The sequence below is a fragment of the Phaenicophaeus curvirostris genome, chromosome 12 (genome assembly GCF_032191515.1).
Source record: "Phaenicophaeus curvirostris isolate KB17595 chromosome 12, BPBGC_Pcur_1.0, whole genome shotgun sequence".
NCBI classification, from domain to species: domain Eukaryota; kingdom Metazoa; phylum Chordata; class Aves; order Cuculiformes; family Cuculidae; genus Phaenicophaeus; species Phaenicophaeus curvirostris.
In genome coordinates, this window is record NC_091403.1 from 18,924,685 (window position 1) to 18,949,867 (window position 25,183).

General features: G+C 49.0%; 1 protein-coding gene across 3 annotated transcripts; it reads left to right on the plus strand.

Moving 5' to 3' along the window:
* Positions 1–229: 229 nt before the first annotated feature.
* Positions 230–25,019, plus strand: EDC3 (enhancer of mRNA decapping 3). 3 transcript variants are annotated; one of them, XM_069866715.1, is made up of 7 exons: positions 230–286; positions 2,756–2,955; positions 5,141–5,454; positions 9,832–10,167; positions 18,225–18,378; positions 19,897–20,114; positions 21,561–25,019. In XM_069866715.1, the coding sequence occupies exons 2-7, from the start codon at positions 2,792–2,794 to the stop codon at positions 21,893–21,895; spliced, it is 1,521 nt and encodes a 506-aa protein (XP_069722816.1). In that variant the 5' UTR covers positions 230–286; positions 2,756–2,791; the 3' UTR covers positions 21,896–25,019. The 3 variants fall into 3 exon arrangements, with proteins under 3 accessions (XP_069722816.1, XP_069722818.1, XP_069722817.1); XM_069866717.1 differs by having other exon boundaries at positions 262–301; positions 2,774–2,955; XM_069866716.1 differs by lacking the exon at positions 230–286 and adding an exon at positions 1,837–1,969 and having other exon boundaries at positions 2,774–2,955.
* The last annotated feature ends 164 nt before the right edge of the window (positions 25,020–25,183 follow it).

A 25,183-nucleotide genomic window follows, 5' to 3' on the forward strand; every position in this document is an offset into this window, starting at 1 on the left:
GTGGGATGATGGCATCATGGGGACAAGGGAGAGCGGTGGCAGAGGGGAGGGAGTGATGGCATCGAGGGGACGAGGGACAGCAGAAGCAGAAGTAAGGGGATGATGGCGTCTAGGGAACACGTGACCGCGCCGGCAGACGGAGGCGCCGCTCTGCGCATGCGCGGTGCCGAGTCCTCCGCGCGTCTCTATGGTCGAGCGGAACCGGCCGGAGCGCCGCCCCCGGGCGGGACCGGAAGTGACGCCCGCATCGCGCGTCGCGGAGCGGAGGGGCCGCGCCGAGGCGGGAGTGGCGGCGGTGCAGGTGAGGCGGCGGGGACCCGGCCCCTCGCCCCGGGAGGAGCCGCGGCCCTCGGTGCGGGGCTGGGCCTCGCTCGGGGCTGCCGTGAGGCGCGCTGCTGCGCCTGGCCTTGCCCCGCGTCAGGCCGTGGCCGGGCCGAGGCGGGGAGGCCGGGGCCGCGGGGGCAGGGCCGACACCGCCCCGCCCGGGGCTCCGCGCCGCCGCTTGGCGGCTCCTGAGAACCGCGGCGCCTGCGTTTGACCCCCTGGCCTCCCGTGGGGGCCGAGCCGGGAGGTGGTCCCGGCGCCAAGGCTGACGGTGTTCCCGAAGCGTTTGGACAACACGGTGTGGATGTTGGGGCTGTCCTGTGCAGGGGCAGGAGCTGGACTCGATGATCCTTTTGGTTCCTTCCAGCTTAGGACATTCCATGATTCTGTGGTCCCCTGCCTGCCTGCAGAACCGCGACGACTGATTCCTCTTAAATGAGTAAAACCCCCTCAGCTTTGGGCTAGGCAGAACATGGACTTCTTTCTTCCCAGGCAGCAGTGCCCAGAGTACAGAGCTCTCAACTCCTTGCATGTTGGGTTAGCACTTACAAACTCTGCTTACGACATGCTGCCTGCCTGTCTGAGTGAGCTCAGTGGCTTGAGTTCCTTTTAAAACTTCTAGGAGGGTCCCCTTGAAGGTGTAGGGGAATGCGAGACAGCTGCTAGTTGTGTAGCAAATCAGGAAAAATTCCTTCACAGAAAGGGCTCTCAGAGCACTGGACCTGTCTGCCTAGGGAGGTGGTGGAGTCATCATCCCTGGAAGGGTTTAGAAGCTGAGTAGATGAGGTGCTCGTGGCTATGGTTTAGTAGTGGACAGGTACGGTTGGACTCAATGATCTCAAAGGACTTTTCCAACCAAACCGTTCTATGATTCTATAAGACGCAAAATCAGACAGGAGGTTTGGTGTTCCAGGTGTGTGTAACCAAACAAACATGCTCATGTTTGCTTCATGCTGAAGTAAATCAGTCACTGAGTGTGTGGTTCATTTCCTCTTATAAAGGATTTGCACGTAAAGTAATAGACTTGAGATCCTTTGAGATGAGGAGTTTCCCTTGTTTTGGTTTATGTTGCACACAAACAGATTTTTTGGTAAAAGGATGCTGTTATTTTTGAAAAGGATCCTCCTAAGTTGGTGCTGTGTACTGAGCTCTTTTCCTTGTTTTCAAGGAGATGCAAAAAGCAGGAAAAGGAACAAAAATTTATTACTGCAGATGCTCAGGGTTGTGTTATCTTTGCTTTGAAACTGCTCGTTATCAGCTCTCATCTTGGAATCCAGACATTGTTATCGCGGGTTAATATAAATACACAGAAACAGGAAAGCGAGGAGGCTGTTTCTGAAGGATTTATGGCTTAGCAACCAACCTTAGTGTTTGCCTCCCTTTGAAGCATCCCCTGAAAGCTAGGGGAAGTGGATTAGTTATGGAAGCACATACGTGCCCTACTTACTTCCAGGTTTTTTTTCTCTTGCATCTTTTTCCAAGAAGCTCAGGACAGGGAAGGCTTGAAGAGAGTTAAATTGACTCCCACAGAAATGTGGTTTATGTGTAGATGTTCGTCTTCTGGGTTACCTCCTGTGCTTGCTGCCTTTGTTCTCCTCACAGTAGATACGGAACCATCTCCCTCTGACTAATTGCAGCATGAAAAGTGAATACATAGCTCGTGAACTCCTTTGCACTACTGTGATGGATGTGAGCCCATCCTCTTCCTGTGCTCTTTGCTAGGAGGAAGAAATCTTGGGTCCAAAGATGTGCTGAGGTGATACAAGTTCAGTCAAGTGTCAGAACTGAGGGAATTAACATCTTCACTAATCCAACTTGTGCTTTCCCGCTGTATTCTAGTACAACTCAATGTTGGAGAGGAGCATGACTTTCTTTTTTTCATTTCTTTAATTGTGGCAGTAACGCGAATACTCCTGGCTCCGGAGAGCAGGGAGACTCTAGGCCAGGACTCCGGCATGTTTTTCCCCCCACCCTGTATCCATTTGCTCCCTTAAAGGTGTTTGTTTTAATGTGTCTTTGCAGAGTTCGGTCTGTTCACTGCTGAGTATCCACAAAAGCTGCTCTGCCCCAGTATTTCTATGCCAAAACTTGAATAAGGGAAGTGAAGGCAAAATTCCCTGTTTGGAATTACAGAGAGAATGTCCGCAGACAGATCTAATCATTGCTGGGAGCAGTTCAGCTTGAATTCTGTTATTATTATTTCCCTAATAATGCAAACGATCTGTATTACAAACAATCCTATAGGCAAAGCCCTGTCCAGGGATTTACAAGCTAGCTGTGATCCTGGGTGTCTCTATGGGTGTGTTTATCCACCCCACAAAGAAGCGAGAAGCTGACAGAGCCAGAGCCTGGGTGGGAGCCAGGGTTCAGGGTTGGGGGATGCAGCTGATGCTGATTTGGGTTGTCAGTCTGTGCATCTTGTTACAGCCAGGCCTGTGTCTCTTTACAGCGATTGTGTGTCGGAAATATGGCTACGGACTGGCTCGGGAGCATTGTGTCAATTAATTGTGGAGAAAGCTTGGGAGTCTACCAAGGCCGAGTGTCTGCTGTGGATCAGGTCAGCCAGACCATTTCCCTGACGCGGCCCTTCCATAATGGGGTCAAATGCCTCGTGCCAGAAGTCACCTTCAGGTTAGTGCTTGTCTTTTTAACTCCTGACTTTTTCCACGCAAGGGCGGTGGGGGTTTGGGTGCTTTGGTTTGGTTTTCCCCAGAAATGAGCTTTTTGCCTTAAATATCCCTACTGCTACAGATCAGTTTTGGATGAGAAGTGCCTCTCCTGTCTCTGTGAGCTTGTGTGCAGGTGATTCTTCCATGGTTCTGCCATCCTCTTGAGTCCTCGTTCTCGGTGATCCTTGTGGGTCCCATCCAACTTGAGATGTTCCATGCTTCTATCCCAATGTTAGAGTGGCGGAGCTCACACTCAGAGGCTGTGTGTGTGTGAGTGAGATGCTCTGTGTGTGTATTTGCTTATGTTCTGTGCATGCCTTCTCTTGTTTGATTTTTGGGCAGCTGAGCTTAAAGCTTTGCCCTCGGCCTGTGTACTACACGTAATGCAAATGACAGAGGAGGAAGCAGAGTGGCAGATCAATTGAAACTCCTGCCCCAACGTCATTAAATTAAGTATGACTTAAATCGCACTCTATCCCCTCTGTCCCTTGCTCTGTTGCTTCCTCTGTGTGGGTAGGAGAGGGTTTGGAACCGAAAAGCAGAATTGACACAACAGTGTTGGAGCTCTTGGGAATTCTTTCCCAGCACCTCCTGTTAATGCTCTGCTTAAACAGAACAAATAAGAGTCACTTGTGACTGGACATTTTCCTGTTACCTGGCATGTTATGATATTTAAGGCCCCGAGCCACTGATTTGTAAATAAGATTGACACCCTGAAGTCAATACTCTTAAATGTTCTTTCTTGGATTTTGAAGAGAGGGTGGGGAAAGATGATGACTGTATCCTTCCAGGAGGTGTGTGCACCCTCTTGTTACTTTTATACCCCAAGTGGACAACACTTACTAAGTTTAGGAGACCTTAACTTCTGATTTATTTCTTGCATTTGGTGCAAGTGGAGGCCTTTGTAACTATTTTTTCTTTTTGTTTTGGCTTGGGTCTGGTGCTGTGTTGATTTTCTTTATCCTTTCTCTGAGGAAATGGGGAGCACTGTCCTTATCTGAGTGTGACTTGCACTGATCTAAGCGTTGCTTTCTGTAGAAACTCGATTTCTTTAGAAACTTGATTAAAAGTGATAGTTGCCTCAAGGCTGTCATCTAGAAACTGTTAAATTAATGCAGCTTTCTGCAAAGGTCTGTGCTAGGTGCTTCCATTTCCTGCTTAACCTCTGTTCCTGCTTGACAGGACCTTTTAAACAAAGTCCAGATGTGGTGCAGAAATACTTGAGTTGCAATTTTGAAGAGTCATACCATTTCAGCTGAGTATTTTGATGTCTGCGAACATGTCATGCCGGAAGAATAGGATGTCATCCAGAAAGAACTGAACAGGCTAGTCTGTGTGAACCTCATGAGGTTCAACAAGGCCAACTGCAAGGTCCTACACCTGGGTCAGCGCAGTCTGTGGTTTCAGTACAGCCTAGGGGACGATGTGATTGAGAGCAGCCTGTGGAGAAGGGCTTGGGGTGCTGATTGATGGAAAACCCACCTGGAGTTCCATGTCTAGTTCTGGAATCCTCAACGTAAGAAGGATATGGAACTTGGAATGGGTCCAGTGGAAGATAATGTGAGGGGTGGAGCAGCTCTGCTATGAGGACAAGCTGAGAGAGTTGGGGTTATTCGGCCTAGAGAGGAGAAAGCTCTTGAAAGGCCTTAGAGTAGTCTTCCAGTGCCTAAAGGTGGCTGCAGGAAAGCTGGGGAGGGATGATAGGACAAGAAGGAATGGCTTTAAACTGAAAGAGGGAAGATTTAGAGGAGATACTAAGAAGAAATTCTTCACAATGAGGGTGGGGAGGCCCTGGCCTAGGTTGCCCAGAGATGTGGTGGCTGCCCCATCTCTGGAGGTGTTCAAGGCCAGGTTGGATGGGGCTTGGAGCAGCCTGATGCAGGGGGAGGTGTCCCTGCCCATGGCTGGGGCGTTGGAACTGGATAAGCTTTGAGGTCGCTTCCCACGCAAACACTTCTATGATTCCGTGATATCCTGTGCCTTTGTGTGTTAAAATATAATATATATATATATTATTTCTTGTTTCTACTGATAATGGCTTTAGAAAACCCCACTCTACAATGTTGCTTCTTTTTCTTTAGGGATGGTGTTCTGGAAAGGCACCTCAAACACTGAATTCCTGAATGTTTTCCTTCTCCTGATTTTAGGGCAGGTGACATTACTGAGCTGAAAATTCTGGAGATCCCGGGGCCAGGGGATGGCAGACAATGTGGGGATCTGCAGCAGACGGAAATGGGCATCCCTGGTGTTGGATGTCAAGTGGGTCCCAGTCAGAATGGCACTGGGAAAGTGTTGAAGAAGCCCATGTCCAGCAGTGCCCCGCAGAACATCCCAAGGAGAACAGACATGAAGAATCAAGATATCATCATCTCTCCACAGCAGCAGTGCTCCAAGAGCTACATGGATCGACATATGGAATCACTGACTCAGTCCAAAGGCTTCCGTCGTAGACACAATTCCTGTGCGTATATGTGTTATCCCTTTCCTTTTTGCCTACCTGAGCTACTGCTGCAACATCTTCTGTCCTTCTGCCAGAGCGTTGCAAATGGTGCTGGAAACTCATATTTGCTTTTACACCTGAAGGTCTGGAGAAGAGGAAATTTAGTGAGGAGAAAGACTTCACAAGTTGTGCCTCAGCATATTCCAAGTATAGATCTCCCAAATTTATCTTTGCAGCATCATCTAATCATGAAAGAGTTAATCTCATCCTTGATCTTGAGTTTGCAAAGAGCGACATACTGACATTGTTCTTAACTGTTTGACTTTATGTACAAAGCAAGTAGCTCTTTAACAAGTGTTCTGTTAGGGTGAATATTCAGATATAATGAGTGGAGGTATTCCCTGTACCATCCTCTATATTCTCCTACTTCACCACCTTCAAATGTTAGGAAGTACAGAGCTGAATAATGCCTATTCCTGATTCCTGCCAGCTTGAAACTTGCCCCGTGGCCAGCCTCCAGTTTTCCTCTAAAAGGAACTGGAAACCAATTACAATATCCTAAAGCTTTAAAGCCTGCATAAGCTGTTACAACATTGCCCTATAAGCAATTACAAACATTATTTACTGTGCCAAAAATACTAATTGTTGGGCTCTAAGGAGGGTGATGCGAAGATCCGATCAGCGCATCTCCCAAGTCAGGCAGCTGTTATTTTTGTTTCTGTTCATAGAATCCTTGGCCAGCCTTCACTCTGTGCCAAAACTGTGTATGTTCTTTTATCCTGAGGGCCCCTGGGCTGTGCTTCATTCCATATCTTCCTCATGCATCAGTGTATACCCAGCATATTTCCATGACTTCATTTTTCCTCTTGTTTTTATGTCTTGAAAAGAAACAAAACCAAGCTAGGCAAGGCCAGTTAGAGAGGCTGTGTTTGTGTGGAGGGGTTCCTCAGAGCCTTCCTCCCCACCAGGAGCTGTATAATCTTGTGAAAGGGTTCTTGCTCTTTCAGATTCACTTCTTTCTGATTGCCAAATGTGGTTGATAAGAGGAGGAGGGCAGGAATGATGCAGAGGGAAGGCACACACTCCTCAGTCACTGTACCATTGTCAGGCCTGCCAGGTTTTGAGTGCGTCATGTCTGCCCAGGCCTAAACACTGTTGTATTGGCTGTAGGGAGAGCTGTGCTTCCTTAAAGTTCATTAGGGCTTGTTCAGCATGGAAAAGAGAAGGCTCCAAGGAGACCTGAGAGCAACCTCTCAGTACTGAAAGGGGCTCCAGGAAAGCTGGGGACGGGCTCTTGATCAGGGAGTGCAGGGATAGGATGAGGGGAATGGTTTTAAGCTGAAAGAGGGGAGATGGAGATGAGATCTTAGGAAGAAATGTTTTCCTGTGAGGGTGGGGAGGCCCTGGCCCAGGTTGCCCAGGGAAGCTGTGGCTGCCCCATCCCTGGAGGTGTTCAAGGCCAGGTTGGATGGGGCTTGGAGGAACCTGATCCAGTGGGAGGTGTCTCTGCCCGTGGCAGAGGGGTCGGAATTGGATGGGCTTTAAGGTCCCATCCAACTCAAACCATTCAATGATTCTATGATCTCTTATTGTTTTAATTCTCTGGCTCTTCCTTAATTCCCATGAGTTGTTTGAGGACATTACTTTGTTTGACTTCAGGAAAACCCTCAAGACTTCAATGTCAGCTACCTAAATGTCTAAAGGAGCTTCTGCTTTGCTTTATCCTGGCTGGCTGGAGCATGTAGGAGGATTCCCTCACCTGGTGCTGTTTTCCCAGCATCTGGCAGATCTTGGGTGGGCAGCGAGTGTTTCAGACCCTCTCAATCCACCAATAGCTTACACCGATTTGACACAAGTACAGCAGCAGCTTAGAGTTTGTTTTCCGGACCTTGCCTCAAACAAGTTGAGCAAGGTGCTAGATGTTGATTATTGTTGGGATTTGTTTTAGCATAACTGAAGTAGAAAAGGGAACTATTACTCTCCAAACACATTTTAGAGGGTAGGACAAATAATGTGTCAATGATGTGGCCAGCAGGACCAGGGCAGGGATCATCCCCCTGGGCTTGGTGCTGGTGAGGCCGCACCTCAGATCCTGTGTTCAGTTTTGGACCCCTCACCACAGGAAAGACATTGAGGGGCTGGGGTGTGTTCATAGAAGGGGACAGAGCTGGGGAAGGGTCTGGAGTCCAAGGGTTCTGGCAGAGGCTGCCCAGGGCAGTGGTGGAGTTTCCGTCTCTGGAGGGGTTAAAAAATGTGTGGATGCACTTTGTGACATGTTTTAGTAAGCACGGTTGTGTTGGGCTGATGGCGGGACTGGATGAGCTTGGAGGTCTTTGCCAACCTTAATGTTTCTGTAGTAATCTCAGGAGGTGAATGGAAGAGGTCTTGGCTCTATGGAGATGATAGGTTCAGGCATCTGGAGAAGAGGGTGTCGTCTAGAACTTAAGTCCTGTAGGGTTTAGTACAGCTAAAAGTTGACCTCCTGATGCCCTTTAGCGTGCTAAGTCGGGGACAAAGTTCCCTCCTCAGAATACTTGTGTGACAGGAATCAATAAACAACAAATATCAGTGCAGGTTTCCCAACAATGGCTCTGTGCTGTGCTGGCACCAGGCTCGTTCATGCCAGGGCCGGCAGCAAAAGCTCCCACAGGGATCTCACAGGAAGGTGGCCAGCTCGCTAGAGATTTCACATTTGCTTGTGCGCTGTACATGAAAGGTTTTTATTCCAAGTAAACACAAAAAGCCTGGGAAGTATTGTTTATCTTTTGAGGGAGGCGCTTCTCTGTGTGGTGTCAAGCTGCCAACTTGATGTGGAGCCATGTGCTGTTCTCCTTAATAGGCTTCACGCATCCAGACATGGGGCAGAGGCACTGGGGTTGTGCTCTGAAAGGAGCTGCATGCAAGGACTGGGTGCCTAGCTGAGTGGCAGAGGGCTGGGTCAGGCCATGGAAGCAAGGACAGCTGTGAAAGGCAGCTTTCAGGCAGTGGCTTTGGCCGATGTGTCCCTCTAGTGCCCTGGAAAAGGGTGATTTTAGTAATTTGTTATTACCAAGTGGCTTTTAAAAACTGCTGGGAGTCTCCAGCAGCTTGAAAATCACAGTGTCTGAAGATGAACTACCTGCTGTCATTAGCAGGAACTTTGAATTATTATGAATAGAGGCTCTATAAATAGTGAGTGTTGTCCAAGTGTGGTGACGCTGACCACACCACGCTCTGTGGCTGGTTTGGGTTCCTCCAGTACGTGCAGAATAAACATTTCAAGCCGGCTGTTGTACTGATATGGCTGTTTTGAAGATGTAAGTGGCTTTGTGTTGTGACCAGTGGATTTTCATGATGCAGTGAGGTTGGTGTAAATCTTGTAAACAGAGTGACTGTGGTGTTGTGAGAGTCATAGAGTGACCTCCCAGTACTGAAAGTGGCTCCAGGAAAGCTGGAGAGGGATTTTGTACAAGGGCATGGAGTGATAGGATGGGGGAATGGCTTTAAATTGAAAGGGGGAAGATTTAGATTAGACATTAGGAAGAAATTCATGATAAGGGTGGGGATGCACTGACCCAGGTTGCTGAGAGAAGTGGTGGCTGAAGGTGTTCAAGGCCAGGTTGGAGGGAGCCTTGAGCAACCTGATCCTGTGTGACTTGTCCCTACCCATAGGCTTTGAGGTTCCTTCCAAGACGAACCATTCTATGATTAGTCCTTGATTTTCAGCCATAAGCTGGGAACAAGGAGACTTCATCACTCTCACTCCAGGGAAACCAGTGTTTTACAGTTATTCATGTTTGGAAAGGAGAGTATTTAAACATGCAGGATGATGAATAAGTAGGGTAATGTGACAGGAATAAGGAAAAGGGCTTCATATCGGTACAGAAATGTGTGCTGTTGATAGCAAGCGCGAGGGAAAACAAATCTTTATGTTCAGGGGTTTAAGTTCTCTCCTAAACACCATTAACAGGTGCCCTGAAGAAAATACCTAAGTCAGACTCTGAAATTTAGGGAGATTCCGAAGAAGGTCGTGGGTTGCATGCCTACAGGAACATGAGCTCAGTAGAGAGGGAAAACCACCCTACATCACAGCTTGCTGGTTATCTTATCACCGGCACGATGCTAACTTGAATTAAATGAAATGTGGGAAACACTCATTTTGCAGCTGGGTCAAGCTTGTTTTTCTAACCTTGCCAGTGGAAAGTCCCTGGAAGTCTCTCTCCCAATGCTCTTGTTCTGTTTCCTGCTAGCATCCGTTGGCACGGGCATGCCAAAGATGAGGTCTGCAGCTTTGGGCAGCAAGTATTCCTGGAGTTGGTGCACTGCAAGCATGAATTCCCCTTTCATACAAAAGTGTATGAGCAAACTTGGCTTTTTCCATTTATGACACGCTTTCAACTTGCTTTTATTTTTGTTTAGGGTCATCCAGCAGCCGTCACCCGAACCAAGTGACTCCCAAGAAAAGTGGCCTGAAAAATGGGCAAATGAAGAGTAAAGATGATGAGTGCTTTGGGGATGACATTGATGAAATCCCAGACACGGATTTTGATTTTGAAGGGAACCTGGCCCTTTTTGACAAGGCAGCTGTGTTTGAAGAGATTGAAACGTATGAGAGGAGGAGCGGCACTCGTTCCCGGGGCACCCCAAATGAGAAACCAGCTCGCTATCGACATGATGAGAACATCTTGGAGTCGGAGCCCATCGTCTACAGAAGGATTGTCGTACCGCAGAACGCTAACAAAGAGTTCTGCACGGGTATGCTACATCCCTTAATGAGAAGGAAACAAACTCCGCTGCATTTCTGGGGCACATGTGGTGGATTGTTTTCCCCCAGGGTGTCTGTCTGCTTAGTGTGGTACACACAAGGGCATTCATTTCTGTAAGATTGGATCTGTGCCTTTTATCTCCTTACAATCTTTCTTTGTGATATTTCCAAGGTAAAAATTACTCAAATAGGGCAAGAAGGTAAGTGTTTTTGCAGGAGAGAACAAACCTGATGGCTCGATGACAAGAATGGAGACTGAATATGAGTCATTTGAATTCTTGCTTTGTTTTCAGTAGTGTGAGGAACATGCGTTGACTTGATTGTTGGCTTTTGAGAGGGAGGGATGCTCTCAGGATTCCAGTACATAGTGTAATTTGTGCTTTCTTGGAAAAAGGTAGGAGATTTCATGTGTTTCTGATGCTCTTTAGGTAATAGCTATGTATTTCTGCATGGTTTTGCAGAACTTTGAATCGCAGAATGCTAGAATGGTTTGGGTCGGAAGGGACCTCAAAGCCCATTCAGTTCTACCCCCTGCCATGGGCAGGGACACCTCCCACTGGATCAGGTTCCTCCAAGCCCCATCCAGCCTGGCCTTGAACACCTCCAGGGATGGGGCAGCCACCACTTCTCTGGGCAGCCTGGGCCAGGGCCTCCCTGCCCTCACAGCAAAACCATTTCTTCCCAAGATCTCATCTCCATCTCCCCTCCTTCAGCTGAAAACCATTCCCCTTGTCCTGTCCCTGCACTCCCTGATCAAGCGCCCCTCCTAGATTTCCCAGAGCCCCTTTCAGTACTGGAAACTGCTCTGAGGCCTCCCTCCTAGATTTCCCAGAGCCCCTTTCAGTACTGGAAACTGCTCTGAGGTCTCCCTGGAGCCTTCTCTTCTCCAGGCTGAACAACCCCAACTCTCTCAGCCTGTCCTTTTATGGGAGATGCTCCAGCCTATGGCTCCAGAGAAGGGCAGAATTGTTTTCACTTCATGGCTTTGGCAGAGCACGAGGTGATGGTGTTTTCACCATTTGCTTATGTATGCAAATGGATTTTACTTTAAGGAGTCTTCTATTTCTTATACAGATGTGTGCTGTGCAGTATAGCATATAGGCTTCATCCTGTAGTTACGTGCAAGTCTTTGTGACTTTAGTCTAGTTGTGGCATCCTGTCTGCAGCAGCACCTGCAAAATGTAAGAGCAGAGGAACTTCGGCCTTCTAGGAACCTTTACTTTCCACGTAAGATTAAAATCAAACTGGAGAGAAATTAAGTAGCTGATATCCTGGTGGCCTGACTGCTGAGCAGAAGTGCAGTCAGGTCCTCTTTGCCCAGAAAACCCACCTGGGGTGAAACACGGAAGGACGCTGAATGATTTGCTGCTTTTCAGTTTTTAAACAAGTCAGGTTTTGTATTGATTCTGCTACACAAGGATATCATAATTTTCCATTTGTGTCATCCATCCTAGTGATCAGTTCTGCTCTTGAATGAGACGAGAACATTCTGGGTCCCATCAGAACTTGTCCAGCTCAGTATAATGTTCCCAAGGATATTAAGGAGAAGCGAAATACCAGAGTGAACAGGCAGTGAGGCTGCCCCCGAGTGTTTTCTCTTTCACAGTTTAAGAGTTCCTGATGCAGAAGTGATAGCTCAGTATTAACAGCTTTTCACAAGGTGTTTTTCCCTTCTCCTTAATTTAACCTACTGCTTTATAAATCTACACAAGCTTTCAGTATATCTACAGCATCCTGTGTCAAGAAGCTTCACAGCCTGTGCGCTGTGTAAGTAAGCACTGCTTCACTTTTGTATTGATTTACTATGTTGTTGTAAAACTTGCTACTTCTCACTTCATCTTCCAGCTGGTTTGAGAGGATCAAGGCCTCTGTGGGTGTCTAATCAGAGATATAAGCTAACTTACTGTTAGCTGCTCGTGGGAGTATTGTGGCTGATAGGGCGTTTCCTGGCAGGAGAACTCAGTAAGTACATTCATAGAATACTAAGTATGGTTTGGGCTGGAAAGGACCTCAAACCCCATCCAGTTCCAACCCCTGCCATGGCCAGGGACACCTCCCACTGGATTAGGTTACTCAAAGCCCCATCCAACCTGCCCTTGAACACCTCCAGGGATGGGACATCCAGAGAGTGAAAATTAAATTGGGTTTTGCTAAACTCCATTGTCCTTTGCCAAGGCAACGTTTGGCTACGTGTTTGCGATGTGCCAAAGGGAGCAGCCCAGTGAAAGCACTGCTGTTCTCTGGGTTTGTTCTTGTCCAGCCTGCACTGGGAGGGTGGTAAGTGGCTCCCCTCTGTCCGTGCAGGGTCTCGCTAGCCTCATTAGCTACTGGGAGGTGATTAGTCTCTCGTAACAAATTCTGGAAAGGCTGTTGTCACACAACAGGCAGGGGATTGACAACTGCAGTTCTCTGCTGCCTCTGCAGAGCAGGCATATTCACAGTCCTGTGAATCAATAAAATGTCTTAGTGCTGAGCCTTTACATGTTTTTCCCACAGAGAGTGACTTCTTTTGTGTTTGCTGAGGAAGTTTATCTTAGCCTAGGAAATGCGAACAGCTCTCAAATCAAAGCTCTTGTAAATAGTTGTAACTGGCCTGCTGCTGCTGGCGTTCAGAGAAGCACTTTTTGTAGTGAGTCAGCCCTTCGAGGGACAGAGATGTTCAGTGTGCTTGGAGCAATGATGGGCTGTCGCTTGAAAAAAATCCTCATTCCTTTTGTTTAGCAGCTGGACGGGGGATGCTGAGCTGCAGGCAGCAAGCAGCTGCTGGAATTCAGTGAGTGTGCCTGTAGCCCTGAAAGCCGTGATTTTGGATATGTCTGTGGCAAGAATTCTTTCTACTTCTGAATTCTCCTTACGGAGTTGTCTGTAGACTCCTAAGGGCAGCTTGACTTGCAAAACGCACTTCCTAGTTGTTGGAGAAATACTTCATAATTTCTTTCCCTAGGCCAATCATGAAGATGATTGTTTTAAAAGAGCTCTGGCTGATGGAGTGATTATTCTTACTGCTATAATAGCCCAAACATAGGATGGTGGTGATTGACAGTGAGCTAATATCCAGGTCTTGTCACTGTGGGAGCGACAAGGGAGAAGTCTGTGAATCCCTGTGTCCTCTTTTATGCCATGTTTCCATGGAGCTGGGAAATAACCAGGACCATGCAGTGGTGAAACAGCAAACTGCTGATACCCATTCTGATGTGCAAGGCTTCCAGTCTGTGTTTTTGTTACTGACTGCGTAGAATGTAAGCAAAGCCACTTCAGTCCACCAAGATGCTTTCCTGAGAGCTAGTTTTATGAAGCCCAGGCTGTTATGTTGGTATGCTCGCATGTGTTTTAGAAGTAAGCAGGGAATGAAGATGAGGATGATCTGAACAAAAGTGAAACCCTGAAAGTAACAGAACCTTCCAGGTCTTTGGTCATGACTGAACTGAGTCCACCCTTGAGGTTCCACGCATGAATGTCTCCCAACTACATCATTAGTTTTCACTCTTTTGGGCTGGCTGCTGTTGATCTGTCTCAGTTTACTGTTGTGTGGCACCTGAAAGAGGAAGTATGACTGCTAAACAGAAACCTGCCTACCTGGAGAGGCTGATCCTTCTCGTGAGGTTTCCCTCCCTCCAGAGCTGTGCAGCCACAGAACCGGAACGTGTGTTGGGATAGGTCTGTGTCTGTTCCTCCTGGGGAGTATCAGCTTTGAAACGATCTGTGCTTGAAGACCATGGGGGTTTGGCATCATGTCTTAACAAAGCCGATGTTCTGCAGGGATTCTGGAGCTCAGAGAAGTATGCAGTGGGATGGAGCGGCTCAGTTCATCATCTGTGACTGTATGATACAATCTCAAGCATACCAACCTCTCCAAACTGTTCTTTTTTTGCAGTTCTTCTCTCCCCTTTCCTCTTAACTTTGTTTCTGTCCGGAAAGAGCACACTGGGATGAGAGGAGAGCTGAATGCCATGTAGGTGAGGTGTGTATTTCTTTCCCTGATGTACTACTAATAAGGCTTTTTTACAAGGACAGGCTGAGAGAGTTGGGGTTGTTGAACCTGGGAAAGACAAGGCTCCAAGAAGACCTTAGAGCAGTTTCCAGTTCTGAAAGGAGCTCCAAGAAAGCTGGGGAGGGACTTTTGATCGGGGAGTGCAGGGATAGGATGAGGGGGAACAGTTTTCAGCTGAGAGAGGAGAGATTGAGATGAAATTTTAGGAAGAAATGTTTTCCTGTGAGGGTGGTGAGGCACTCCAGAATTTGTCTTAAGTAACAGTCATGATGATTAAAACGAAATATTCAGCCCTTAAAGTTGTAGGGAAAGTCATTCATGTTTGTGGGGAACTAACGGTGTTTCACTGAGACTGCAGGTTTGCAACCAGCACTGACTGCAAGTGATGTCCCACCTGCCCACACAGTTACATTCACTTCATGTCTCTGATCATGAGCTGTGTGGCTCTGGGACCACTTATGTTTCCAAAGGAGAGAGTTAATGGCTTTATGTACTGCTTTCAGGAGACCCTAAGTCTAGTTCCACCTCACCCACTCCTGCCACTTGTCTGTGTGTATTTTAGCAGCTTTCTAACAGTAAAATAGTCAAGAGAAAAGATGGGGCTCACAAACTGAGCTGCTCAAACAGCAGCTCTTTCTTTCTCCTGTCACTGAAAGAATGGGAGGTGTTAGAGCTTCTCCCATTATCGTTGCTCTGGGCTTATTTGGGGGAAAACTCTTATTTCGCTGACTTCTGGAGCTGTAGCTCAGCCCTCTGCTGGCACAGAGTGTTTTAATCCAGGCACTAAGTGTGAAATACTGCACAGTGAAGTCAAGGAGATGACTTGTAGTGCCCAGGACAAAGTGTGCCTCATAAACCAAGGGCACTTCATGTTTAATCAGGCCTCAGCAATGCTCTGCGTGTCACAAAACTGTTCAGTCTATATCTGCCTTTTCTTTTCCCAGGCAGCTGTAAAATACATTTATTTAATATTAAAAGGCCTGAGCTAATTTATTTTATTGCCTTCATTACCGAACAATAAAGATGCCCTGTCCAACCCAAACATAATTACAGTTGGACAGGGTTCAGGTTTGTTGCAGGGTGTTATTGTTTGTGGGTTTACACGTCGCCTCCTTGGTTGCCAGAGTTTATTTAACTCCCTCGGCCTGGTTTTGATAAGCCAGTCTGACTGGTTGGACCTTGCGTGAGTGCGAAGAAGGGAAGTTTTCTTGGCATTTAAGCCAGCTCTTGAGAGGGAGCAATTAGGACAAAGTGTAGCGCTGGCACGCTAAATGCAAGTTCATCTGCCTCTGCTGCCTCCCCTTTGCTTTAACCCACTGGGCACTGAGCTGGTGGTAAATGTGGGTTTGCTAAAGCTCATGATTGAGGGGAAGAAATAGTTACAGAGATGCTGGCAGCAGTTGTGCTAAGTTGATAGGTATGGAATAGAGATAGGCTGCCTCACCCTTACAGTCTGGGGAGTCTGTGCAAAATTTAGGCAGAGAATCTGTGACCCCGCAGTGCAGAAGGAGCAAAAATACAGTTTGGGAGCCCCTGTTTCAGGTTAGCAGCGGATGCGTCCTGTCAAAACATTTGAAGACATCCTGACCTCAGGTCACTCATTCCAAGTCCTCCCTCGAGCTTGAAAAACAAGACCTGATGAAGTAGCAAAAATCAGAATGGGAAAGAGCTGAGCCTTTGCGTGACTCTGGTGCCTAAGAGGGTGTGTGAACGCCAAGCAGGTGCGTGACAGGCTTAGGATTATTAGTGGCTTATGACTCCGAATGTTTATTGGCTGCTATCGGGAGTTTGAAATGACTCTGATAACGTGCACGCTTGCATGTGCACTGCATGCAATGAGAGGCTGTTAGTGGAGGTAGCTTAATCAACAGTTAGCTGATTAGTCAGGTGTTTGAGTGCTCTTGCGCCCTCTGTGCCTGCAGCGTGTGAGCTGGTGAGCTCAGAAATGGAGGCCAGAAGGGTTCGGCAGGATCAGCTCCACACTATTTACTGTCCCCTTGGAGGAATAACTCTGAGGTGACTCTGAAAACCTCAAGATGTACAAAACCTGCTGTTTCCGCCGGAGCTCGATTTAGTGGTTTGTGACTGGGGCGCTCTGGGGAAATATGGCATTACAGATAATTCCTTGCAATTAAAACGTGTGCTGCTGTTCTCATTTGAATGTGGCACTTGCTTATTACACCTGCTTCTCACTTTGCTTTTTGTCTGCATAGACTTGCATCTATGGGAATTAAACTGTGTTGTTCCTTAGCTGGGAGATGGTTAAGGACATCCAGGCCTTGCAGGGGAATGTTTGAAGGGAAGAGTAGTGTGTTTCTGATTCTCCGTAGATGCAAATCCTTAAACACAGAGTGGAGGGGCTTGGATATAACAATTATTTGAGAGAAAAGTTAGGATGAAGGGTCTGACTTCTGTGACTGAAGGTATTCAGGGATACCTGGCTGGCTGCTGCAGCTGTTTTCACACCTGTTACATTTTGCATTTCTCTCTCTGTATACCATAAGGAATTATTTCCAGTTACCTTGCCCTCCAGTACCCAACACACCACCAGAAACTTCTTAGGGCTCCCCTCAGAGCCAGCTGCCTTTTGTTGGCAAGGAATCCTCTGTGTTGGTTACCAGATGTTACAGTTTTTTAGTGCAGGGTTCATTCCTGTGAAGTCAGTTCCAGTTTGCTTTGTAGAAGGGAAGCATAAAGAACTGGCCAGAACAGTTATTCAGGTTTGTATGCCTCACCTGCTGATTCTAGAGAGTCCAGAGAAGGCCATGAAGATGATCTGAGGGCTGGAGCACCTCCCATCCAAGGACAGGCTGAGAGAGTTGGGGTTGTTCAGCCTGGAGAAGAGAAGGCCATGGGGAGGTGTTAGAGCAGCTTCCAGTACCTGAAGAAGTCCTACAGGAAAGCTGGGGAGTGACTTTTTACGAGGGCATGGAGTGATAGGACAAGGATGAATGGCTTTAAATTGGAAGGGGGAAGATTTAGATTAGACATTAGGAAGAAATTCTTCACAATGAAGGTGGGGAGGTCCTTGCCCAGGCTGCTCAGAGCAGTGGTGGCTGCCCCGTCCCTAGAGGTGTTCAACACGAGGTTGGATGGAGCTTTGAGCAACCTGATCCAGTGGGGGGTGTCCCTGCCCATGGCAGGGGTTGGGACTGGATGGGCTTTGAGGTCCCTTCCAACCCAAACCGTTCTGTGATTCTAAGTTTGCTGTAAGACATGAGTGGGAAGGATAGTGTTGCTTCTCACCGCAGGCGCTGTTCTCGGTGCGTAACAAACCCTCTCTTGTTTGTTTTCCCTCGATCTGCATGCTGGAGCATTTCCTGGCTCACAGACCAGGCTGTCAGAAATGACTGAGAAGTGTTTTTCTACAGGCTTTATTCTTTCAGCCACATCGTTCCCTGGCTGCCTCGGTGCATTGTGAAGCAGGTTTTGTGTGTGAAGACAGCTGTTCTGGCACAGTGGGACACCCTCATAGCATAATATATGTGGGATGCCTTGTTTTGCTTCAATATGTGGGTTAGGGACTGGGAGTTTGGGACTGGTTACCTTTAATGTAAGGAAGCAACCACATCCAGGCTTTTTTGGGTGGGTATATCTGGTTTGCACCCTCTCTTCTGACTCTCACAGGGATTAGGAACACATACTCGTGTCTGGACATGGGTGTGGGTTAAATCACTGGTGGCCTGGAGGTCTCGAGGAATGAACTTAATCAATCTGTGAATCAAAAAGGCCTCCTTGGACCATATGTGGCTAAAATTGCCAGCTGCCTTCTGGATTTTTGTGGAAATGTATATTATTTCAACCTCAGCTATTGTTTTAGCTGTCACTGCTCTACTTGAAGTAATCAGACTCTGATGCACTGGTTTGGATTCATCCTGTAGTCTTGAAGGAGCCAGGATTACTGGGTTAAGCAGACCCTTGGAAACAGCTAATAAGCCTTTTCACTGTCGCCATTTCTAAGTGCTGTTGTATAAAACTGTACCAGTCTGCAGCATTTTGGGTAAGTATCTGATGATACCTGTTTCTTTCATCTTCTCTCTCCTCTCTGACCCCTAGACTCCGGGCTGGTGGTTCCGTGTGTGTCATACGAACTTCACAAAAAGCTGCTCTCAGTTGCGGAGAAGCACGGGCTGACGCTGGAGCGGAGGCTGGAGATGACGGGAGTGTGTGCGAGTCAGATGGCCCTCAGCCTCCTTGGGGGACCCAACAGGTAACTGTTCCCTTTCGCTCTGCAATGGATTTGCCCCCTCTCAGCAGGGCTTGGCTTCTCTTCTGCTAAAGAGTTGAGGTAAAAGAGGCCAAGAGGCTGCTTTTGAGGTAATTATAATGTGGATGCATCATCCTTCTGGTCCTGCAGCTGGAGGCAGCTGTCAGTGCTCTGCTTTCCTTGCCTCTAGAAGAAGACACTTCCCAACACTGTGCAGGCCTGTGCTGTAGCTTTGTGTCAGCCTTTTCCCAGAGAATCATGAAAACAAGCATGAGGCTCACGCTCCCAAAGCGGGAGGAAGATTTACAGCAAGTTTCCACATTTATACTGCTCTTTTTCCCCCTTTCTAAAACAGGGCTGGCTGAAAACCGTCTTGGATGAAGGTTTTGGGCATCTTTGTGGCTCCTGGGGCCCAGAGCAGAAGTCTCTTGGGTCAAAGACAAAACAGGAATTGCTGAGCTGTTTCTCTTCTCTTACTGGGAATATTTTCAGGGAACGGAGCTTTGCGTAGGTGTCACCTAAGGCAGATTAGGTGGTTTCAGAATTTCTGACCAGCTGCTTCTTTTTGCAAATAAGTAAACCTGGCCTTGTTGTTTTTACGTGTTAGTTTAATGGCATTGATAAGAGCAAAGGTGGATTCATGAGAACAAAGTGCTGCTTAGCTTTTCACTGGGCTAAAGCCTGAGCTTTCAGGCTTCCAAATGGAGACTGTCCCGCTCTTTTGAAGTGCACTGTTTGCTGGCAGGTTTAGGAGCTTGCTTCTCTTCGCATGAATATTTGTGCTTACTCTTGAAGAGACCTGCTCTGCACCTGCACTTCCAGGCGGACAACTGCAGATGTATTTTTGTGTTGTTGGTGGATGCTCTGAACGATTTGTTCTTGAAATGGAAAGCAAACCTGAAGTCTCCATCTGTTTATCTGGTAGTACTTCACTAGGACCTGGTGGCTGGATTGAGAGCAGTTAGTGATGACACCAGGCAGCACCGACCTCCTCTGCTGCAAATCCTCTTCTGAGCCACACCTGATGGCTTGCAGGCCGTGTAAATGAATCAACTTTATTTTGCAGTCGATGAGGCTTGGGGACTAGAAAGATCTTTTTTTTTTAACTGTGGCTCTGCTGATGGAGCAAATCACCCCATGTTTTTAGGGCTGTGTAGTTAGCATTCCTTCAAAACCAGAAGGGCAGAGAAAAAAGCCTCCTCAAAGTGCAGTTGCACTGGATTCAGGCTTGCTGTGTGAGCAGTGAAAATGCCTCCTGCTTTGGAAGGATCAGCCAGGATAGGCCAGAGCCTTGTGCTCTCTGCTGCGGATGCACGGAAGTCTCGAAGGGAACCTGCAAGCAGAGCAGCTTTCTAGTGTCAGCGCTACAAAAGGATGTGGGTTCCTTCTTGAGGCAACGGAAAGTTTGCAAAACACCTGTAAACTTGCATTTTACCAAGTTTTGTTCTTTTTTATTTCCTCTTACGGGAAGAAGGTAAGAGATTCTTGGGTTTATTAAGTCTCCTTTTGTCTGTGATTCAGGCTGAACCCGAAGAACGTGCATCAGCGGCCCACGGTAGCCCTGCTGTGCGGCCCCCACGTGAAGGGGGCCCAGGGGATCAGCTGCGGACGGCACCTCTCCAACCATGACGTCCACGTCATCCTTTTCCTCCCCAACTTTGTCAAGATGCTGGAATCCATCACCAACGAGCTGAACCTTTTCAGCAAGACACAAGGCCAGCAGGTGTCCAGTGTCAAAGGTGAGGGAGCGAGGAGCAGCTCTGGGCTCTGCAGGGACCTGTGCCACTTAGCTTCCCAGCGCTTCCTGGTTCGGTGGCACCATCTAGTGCTGGTTGGAGGCTGGTGGGAGAGTGGAGACTTGAGAGGCACAACAGCCGAGCAGTTGTGCTGGTGCAGATGTTTCCTGTATGAACAAATACGGAAGAGCTGCTGTATGGATCTGAGTCAGAGCAGCCGTTCTCAGGATAAGGGCCTGCCTTGTTCAGTGTATCAAAACTGCTAGTGAATGAGCATCCAGCTTCTGCTTCAAACCAAGCAGACAGCTTTGCTGAGCTCATCCCAGCAGCTGTTGATGTTCCGATCTCTTAGTGCATCTCTTAGTGCATCTTAGTGCGTTAGAATAAATTGATGCTCTGTCTTCTGTGAGAGAGCAGCTGAGGGAACTGGGGTTGTTTAGCCTGGAGAAGAAGAGGCTGAGGGGGAGACCTCATCGCTCTCTGCAGCTCCTTGAGAGGAGGTTGTGGTGAGGTGGATGCTGATCTCTTCTCCCTGGTAACAAGCAATCAGATGAGAGGAAATGGCCTCGAGTTGTATCAGGGGAGGTTTAGGTTGGATATTAGAAAAAATGTCTTTACTGGCAGAGTGGTGAAGCCCTGGCAGTGGCCGCCCCGGGCAGTGGTGGGGTCTCCATCCTTGGAGGAGTTCTGAAGGTGTGTAGATGTGGCACTTTGTGACATGGTTTAGTTGGTCTGATGGTTGGACAGGATGAGCATAGGGGTCTTTTCCAACCTTAATGATTCTATTTGTCATTTATTTTACCAGTGCTGTTTTCAAACCTGCTTTATTTAAACATATGGGGAGAAACAAGCGTGGGAATTAGAGGGCTGTGCAGTGGTTTGCGTTGGGGCAGGGTGTGGGGGGCTGCGCAGCGCTGGCTGAGCTCCCTGCCTGTTATAAAAGACTGCACCAAGGAGTTCGTGGTCTGTGAGGTGAGGTGAGAGCAGCAGATGTGGTGCAGAGCTGGTGAATGCAGTGAGACCGCGAGGCTGCAGCAGTGCAGCGCACGAGCTGCCTTCTCATAGCAGCAGTGAATGGCATGTTCCAGAAAAAATGGACCTTTTTTCAGCTTGTGGAGTATAAAATGATCCTTTTATTCTGGAGAGCGAGCGACACTGCTTCCCTGGGTTGCTGGGACTGGTGAGCAGCTCAGCAGCACATCCGGGGCTGCTGTGCTGAGATCTCCTCGTACCTCGGTCTGTGAATGTTCTCTAGAGCACTAAAGAGCTTTTAAATATCCTTGTTGGTGCCTTTTGCAGAAGGATGGCAATAACAACAGGTAAGGCCAGGCGAGACTGTGGGTGCTGGAGGCAAAAATCTGCTGGTGATGCAAGGAGGGAAGGCGCTGAGCCTGAGTTTGTGGTTTCAAGTTGGTCCTCAGCGCTTAACGATGTTTGTGTTTCTTTCAGATCTCCCAGACACTCCTGTCGACCTAGTGATCAACTGCCTGGATTGTCATGAAAATGCCTTTTTGAGAGATCAGCCTTGGTACAAAGCGGTCGTGGACTGGGCCAACCAGAACCGGGCCCCCGTCCTCAGCATAGACCCTCCGATAAGCGAGATGGAGCTGGGCATCGACGCCAAGTGGTCGCTGGCCCTGGGCCTGCCCTTGCCCCTGGGCGAGCGGGCTGGGCGCGTGTATCTCTGTGACATTGGCATTCCCCAGAGGGTCTTTCAGGAAGTGGGAATAAACTACCACTCGCCCTTCGGCTGCAAATTCGTCATCCCCCTGCACTCCACTTAGAGCCCATCCAGCCACCCGGCTCTGAAGGGAGAGAAGAGAGGAGGAGGAGGCTGTCAAGCTGTCCAGTGGATCCTGACTGGTAAACTCGTGACGCCTTAAGGATGTGAAGTTCTGGAGAGATTTTCCTTCCAGAAGAAATATTGTGTCTTTAAAAAAAAAAGGAAAAAAAAAAAAACGTAAAATGAAACAAAAAGAAGAAGGAAGCGAATGTTCCTGCAAAGCCGTTTTTGTTCTTCTGTGCCATTGTATGAAGAAATGTGCAGGAAGATGCTGGCTTTTCCAGCCCCAGATAGGAGGCTGCTGATCAAAGGGGTGCACATGGAGGTGATACATGAGATGGGTTGGAGATGCATGATGTGTTTCTGTCCTCCTGGCCCCAGTAAGGGTGCCCCAGTGGGAACAGCACCCTTGGCTCTCTAGGAGTATCTTCTGTTGCGGTTTCACTGGGGAGAGGATTTGGGTTTGTTCCGATGCTCTTTTTGACTCCCCTCCCCACCCCATTCTCTGTTCCTGAAGGCAGCTGTAGTTTGCTCTCCCTCCTGGACCCTCCGACCCCTCAAGTCGAGCGTCCCCTCTACGGAAAGCTCTTGTCAAGAGCCAGAAGCTCTCAGGTTGCGCACGCTCTCTGCTGTTCCTTTGGAGGAACCAGGTGGATGGAAGGCAGGGGCCCTGTCCTGGCAGAGAGAGCCTCAGCTCCCTGCTCGCTGCGATGCTGTGAGCGTGGGCAGCGCTTGAAGCTCTGCTCTTCCTCCGCCTCCCCAGAGCTCCTGCGGGTTCCTGGACTTTGCACAGACCTTTGAGACACCACTGTCCTCAGCTCAGCCTTACTTGCTAATTTACTCTGTTGGCTTTCTGTTTGTTCCCTTAGTAGGTGCAGCCCAGGTCCGCAGGAGCAGGGTGTGTTTTGTAAAAGAACTTTTCCAGGATTGTTGTGGTTTGGTTTAATTTTTTCTTTCTGGCAGAGTGAGCGGCAGAACTGGGAGAAGGGCAGAGAAGCAGGGCAGGGTCACTGAGGTAGTTGCATGTGTAAGTTCCCCCAGTGCTCCCATTGTCCCTGCCACGCTCCGTGGTGTTTAGGAAGCAGTTGTGGATCCGTTCATTCCCTTTGGGCTCAAAGCTTGCGTTTAGGCTGGGCTTGTGTGTGCACCCGTGTGCTGGGAACCACCTCGAGGAAGGAGTTGGGTCCTCAGCTCCCCAAGTCCTGCTGGAGATGGTGTGGTGGGAGCTGCTGCCCTCCTGGAGGGGGTGCAGCAGGAGGTTCCTGTCTGGATTACCAGAGGGAATCTGTCCTGGTTGCTCTGCTAACACCTCTCGTGCTGCCAGGAAGGGTTGGGTTATCTCCACCTGTGTTCTCTTTGTTGGCTGGATGGAGCAGAAACCATGGGCTGGGTGGCTTTGGGATCCCTAGTGCTGGCTCTGCGGGTACTTCTAAGCCTTTCCTGAGCCTTTGTGCCCAGTAGCCAACCCAGGGAAATGCTGGACCTGGAGCTGCTGCAGCCGGGGCTGTGGGGCTGAGCTGTTCCTTCAGAGGAACCGGGCAGATGCAAGGCAAGGGCCCTGTCCTGGCCCGGAGGGGCTCGGTTCCCTGCTCGCTCCCGAGCGTGGGCAGCACTTGAAGCTCTGCTGCTCCTCTTACCCATCCCCAGAGCTCCTGCAAGGACCTGGACCTCACACAGACTGTCTTCTGACAGCTGGGAGAGCAACAGGTTTTCAGACAGTGCTGGGAGAGCTGGAGCCCTCCTGTCAAGCACAGGGCTGTGTGAAGTGGTCCCTTACTGTTCCAGCTGCTGTTGCTGGGGGAGCCCACTTAGCAATGCTGCTCCGAGGGGTGAGGATTTACACATCAAGCACTTCTTCCATCTGCTTAGAATACAGGCCAAGTGTGTCAGGAGAGGAGGGAGGAGTCCCTGTCTGAAAAGCAGCAGCTGAGTAATTAAAACTACCTGGAAGGGTGGAGTGATGGAGGAAGACTCAGCCTCCACCTGAGCAGGAAGGAGGCTCTGCCCCTTGTGCTGTCTGGACCTCTGGTTCCCCTGAGAACTCTCCCTGCTGAGGGCTGGGCCAAGGAGCCACAGCTGCTGGCTTACACCAAACAGCCTTGAGGTGGTGGTGCCGTGGTGCGCAGAGCTCTGCCCTTGTGCGGTTCTAAGCTCCCCTAGGAAGCGCAGAGCTGAGGCTGATCCTCAGAGACCTGCGTTTCAGCTGGAGTCATTGTTGGCATTTGCCAGGCTCTGGTCTTGGCTGCACCGGGCTGGGACAGCACTGTGGCTGTTTGGTTATTTATTTACAGTATAAACGCACGGATCCCTCTGCCTTCCCTGTTCCTTCAGCTGGTTCTGCTTCACCCAATCTTTAGCTGGGCAGAGGAGCAGGGGCCGGGTTCAAAAGTTGGATGCCTGTCCCTTGGTCATTGCTGTTACAGCTCAACATTGGCTTCACGCCCCTTGTTTTCACTTCCCTCGCGCGAGGTGCGCTGGGAGAACTTGCTGTCCCTACTTTCGCTGTCCTTGCTGGATTTGGCTCTTGAGCAGTGGCTGTGGGGGAATAGCTGGGGTCCTTGTCTGCCGCTGTGCTGTGCTCCCAGAGCTAGGAAATGTTTTTTTCAGGGATGGCAGCTGGGATCAGGTCTGTCCTTGCCCCTGTGGAGCTCTGGGAAGCACCCAGACTCTGTGCCGTGACAGGGATCGCCATGATCGAGATCCTGTGAGCAGTGTTAAGGTACAAACTCTCCTGTAAGAAAAGGGATTCCAGGGTTTAGGGTGATGTTCTCTCACACCTGGGCTTCATGAAACATCCCTCTGACGCATGAAGCACGTCCCCTGTGCAGCTGTGAGCTCGTCTGGAGCACCAAGCGCCCCAGAAAGGGCTCTGGGTCCCTTCCTCTCTGCCGTTGCCAGAGTTCACTCCAGGAATGGAGCACTTGGTGTTCCTCCCCAGCACCATAACCCCCCACCGGAACTGCCCGGGAGCGCCACTCTGGTCCTGAACACATGAAGATCACAGCACTGTCGCGGCTCGCTAGTCCATGTGTGACCTCATGTTTGTAACGACTCATTCCTGCCGCTACCGGGGGAAATCCTGAAATAAAGTGCAGCTATTCATGTGTGCTCTGTGTCTGCAGCTACTTTATTGCTCTGTCATCAGCCTGGAGCGCGACATCGCAGGAGGCACGAGCCTTCCTGCAGCTCGGCACTGCTCGGAGGAGCAGGGAGAGTTCAGTCCACTCCCCCTCACTTCTCACCCTCCACTGGAGCAAAGATTCCTGCTGTTTTGTTTCCAGTTAATTTT

Bases quoted from the DNA above. Each gene is read 5' to 3' on its own strand.
- EDC3 (XM_069866715.1), top strand. From the start codon at position 2,792: ATGGCTACGGACTGGCTCGGGAGCATTGTGTCAATTAATTGTGGAGAA. The intron at 2,956-5,140 runs GTTAGTGCTTGT...TCCTGATTTTAG, and splicing joins GTGCCAGAAGTCACCTTCAG to GGCAGGTGACATTACTGAGC. The intron at 5,455-9,831 runs GTGCGTATATGT...ATTTTTGTTTAG, and splicing joins CCGTCGTAGACACAATTCCT to GGTCATCCAGCAGCCGTCAC.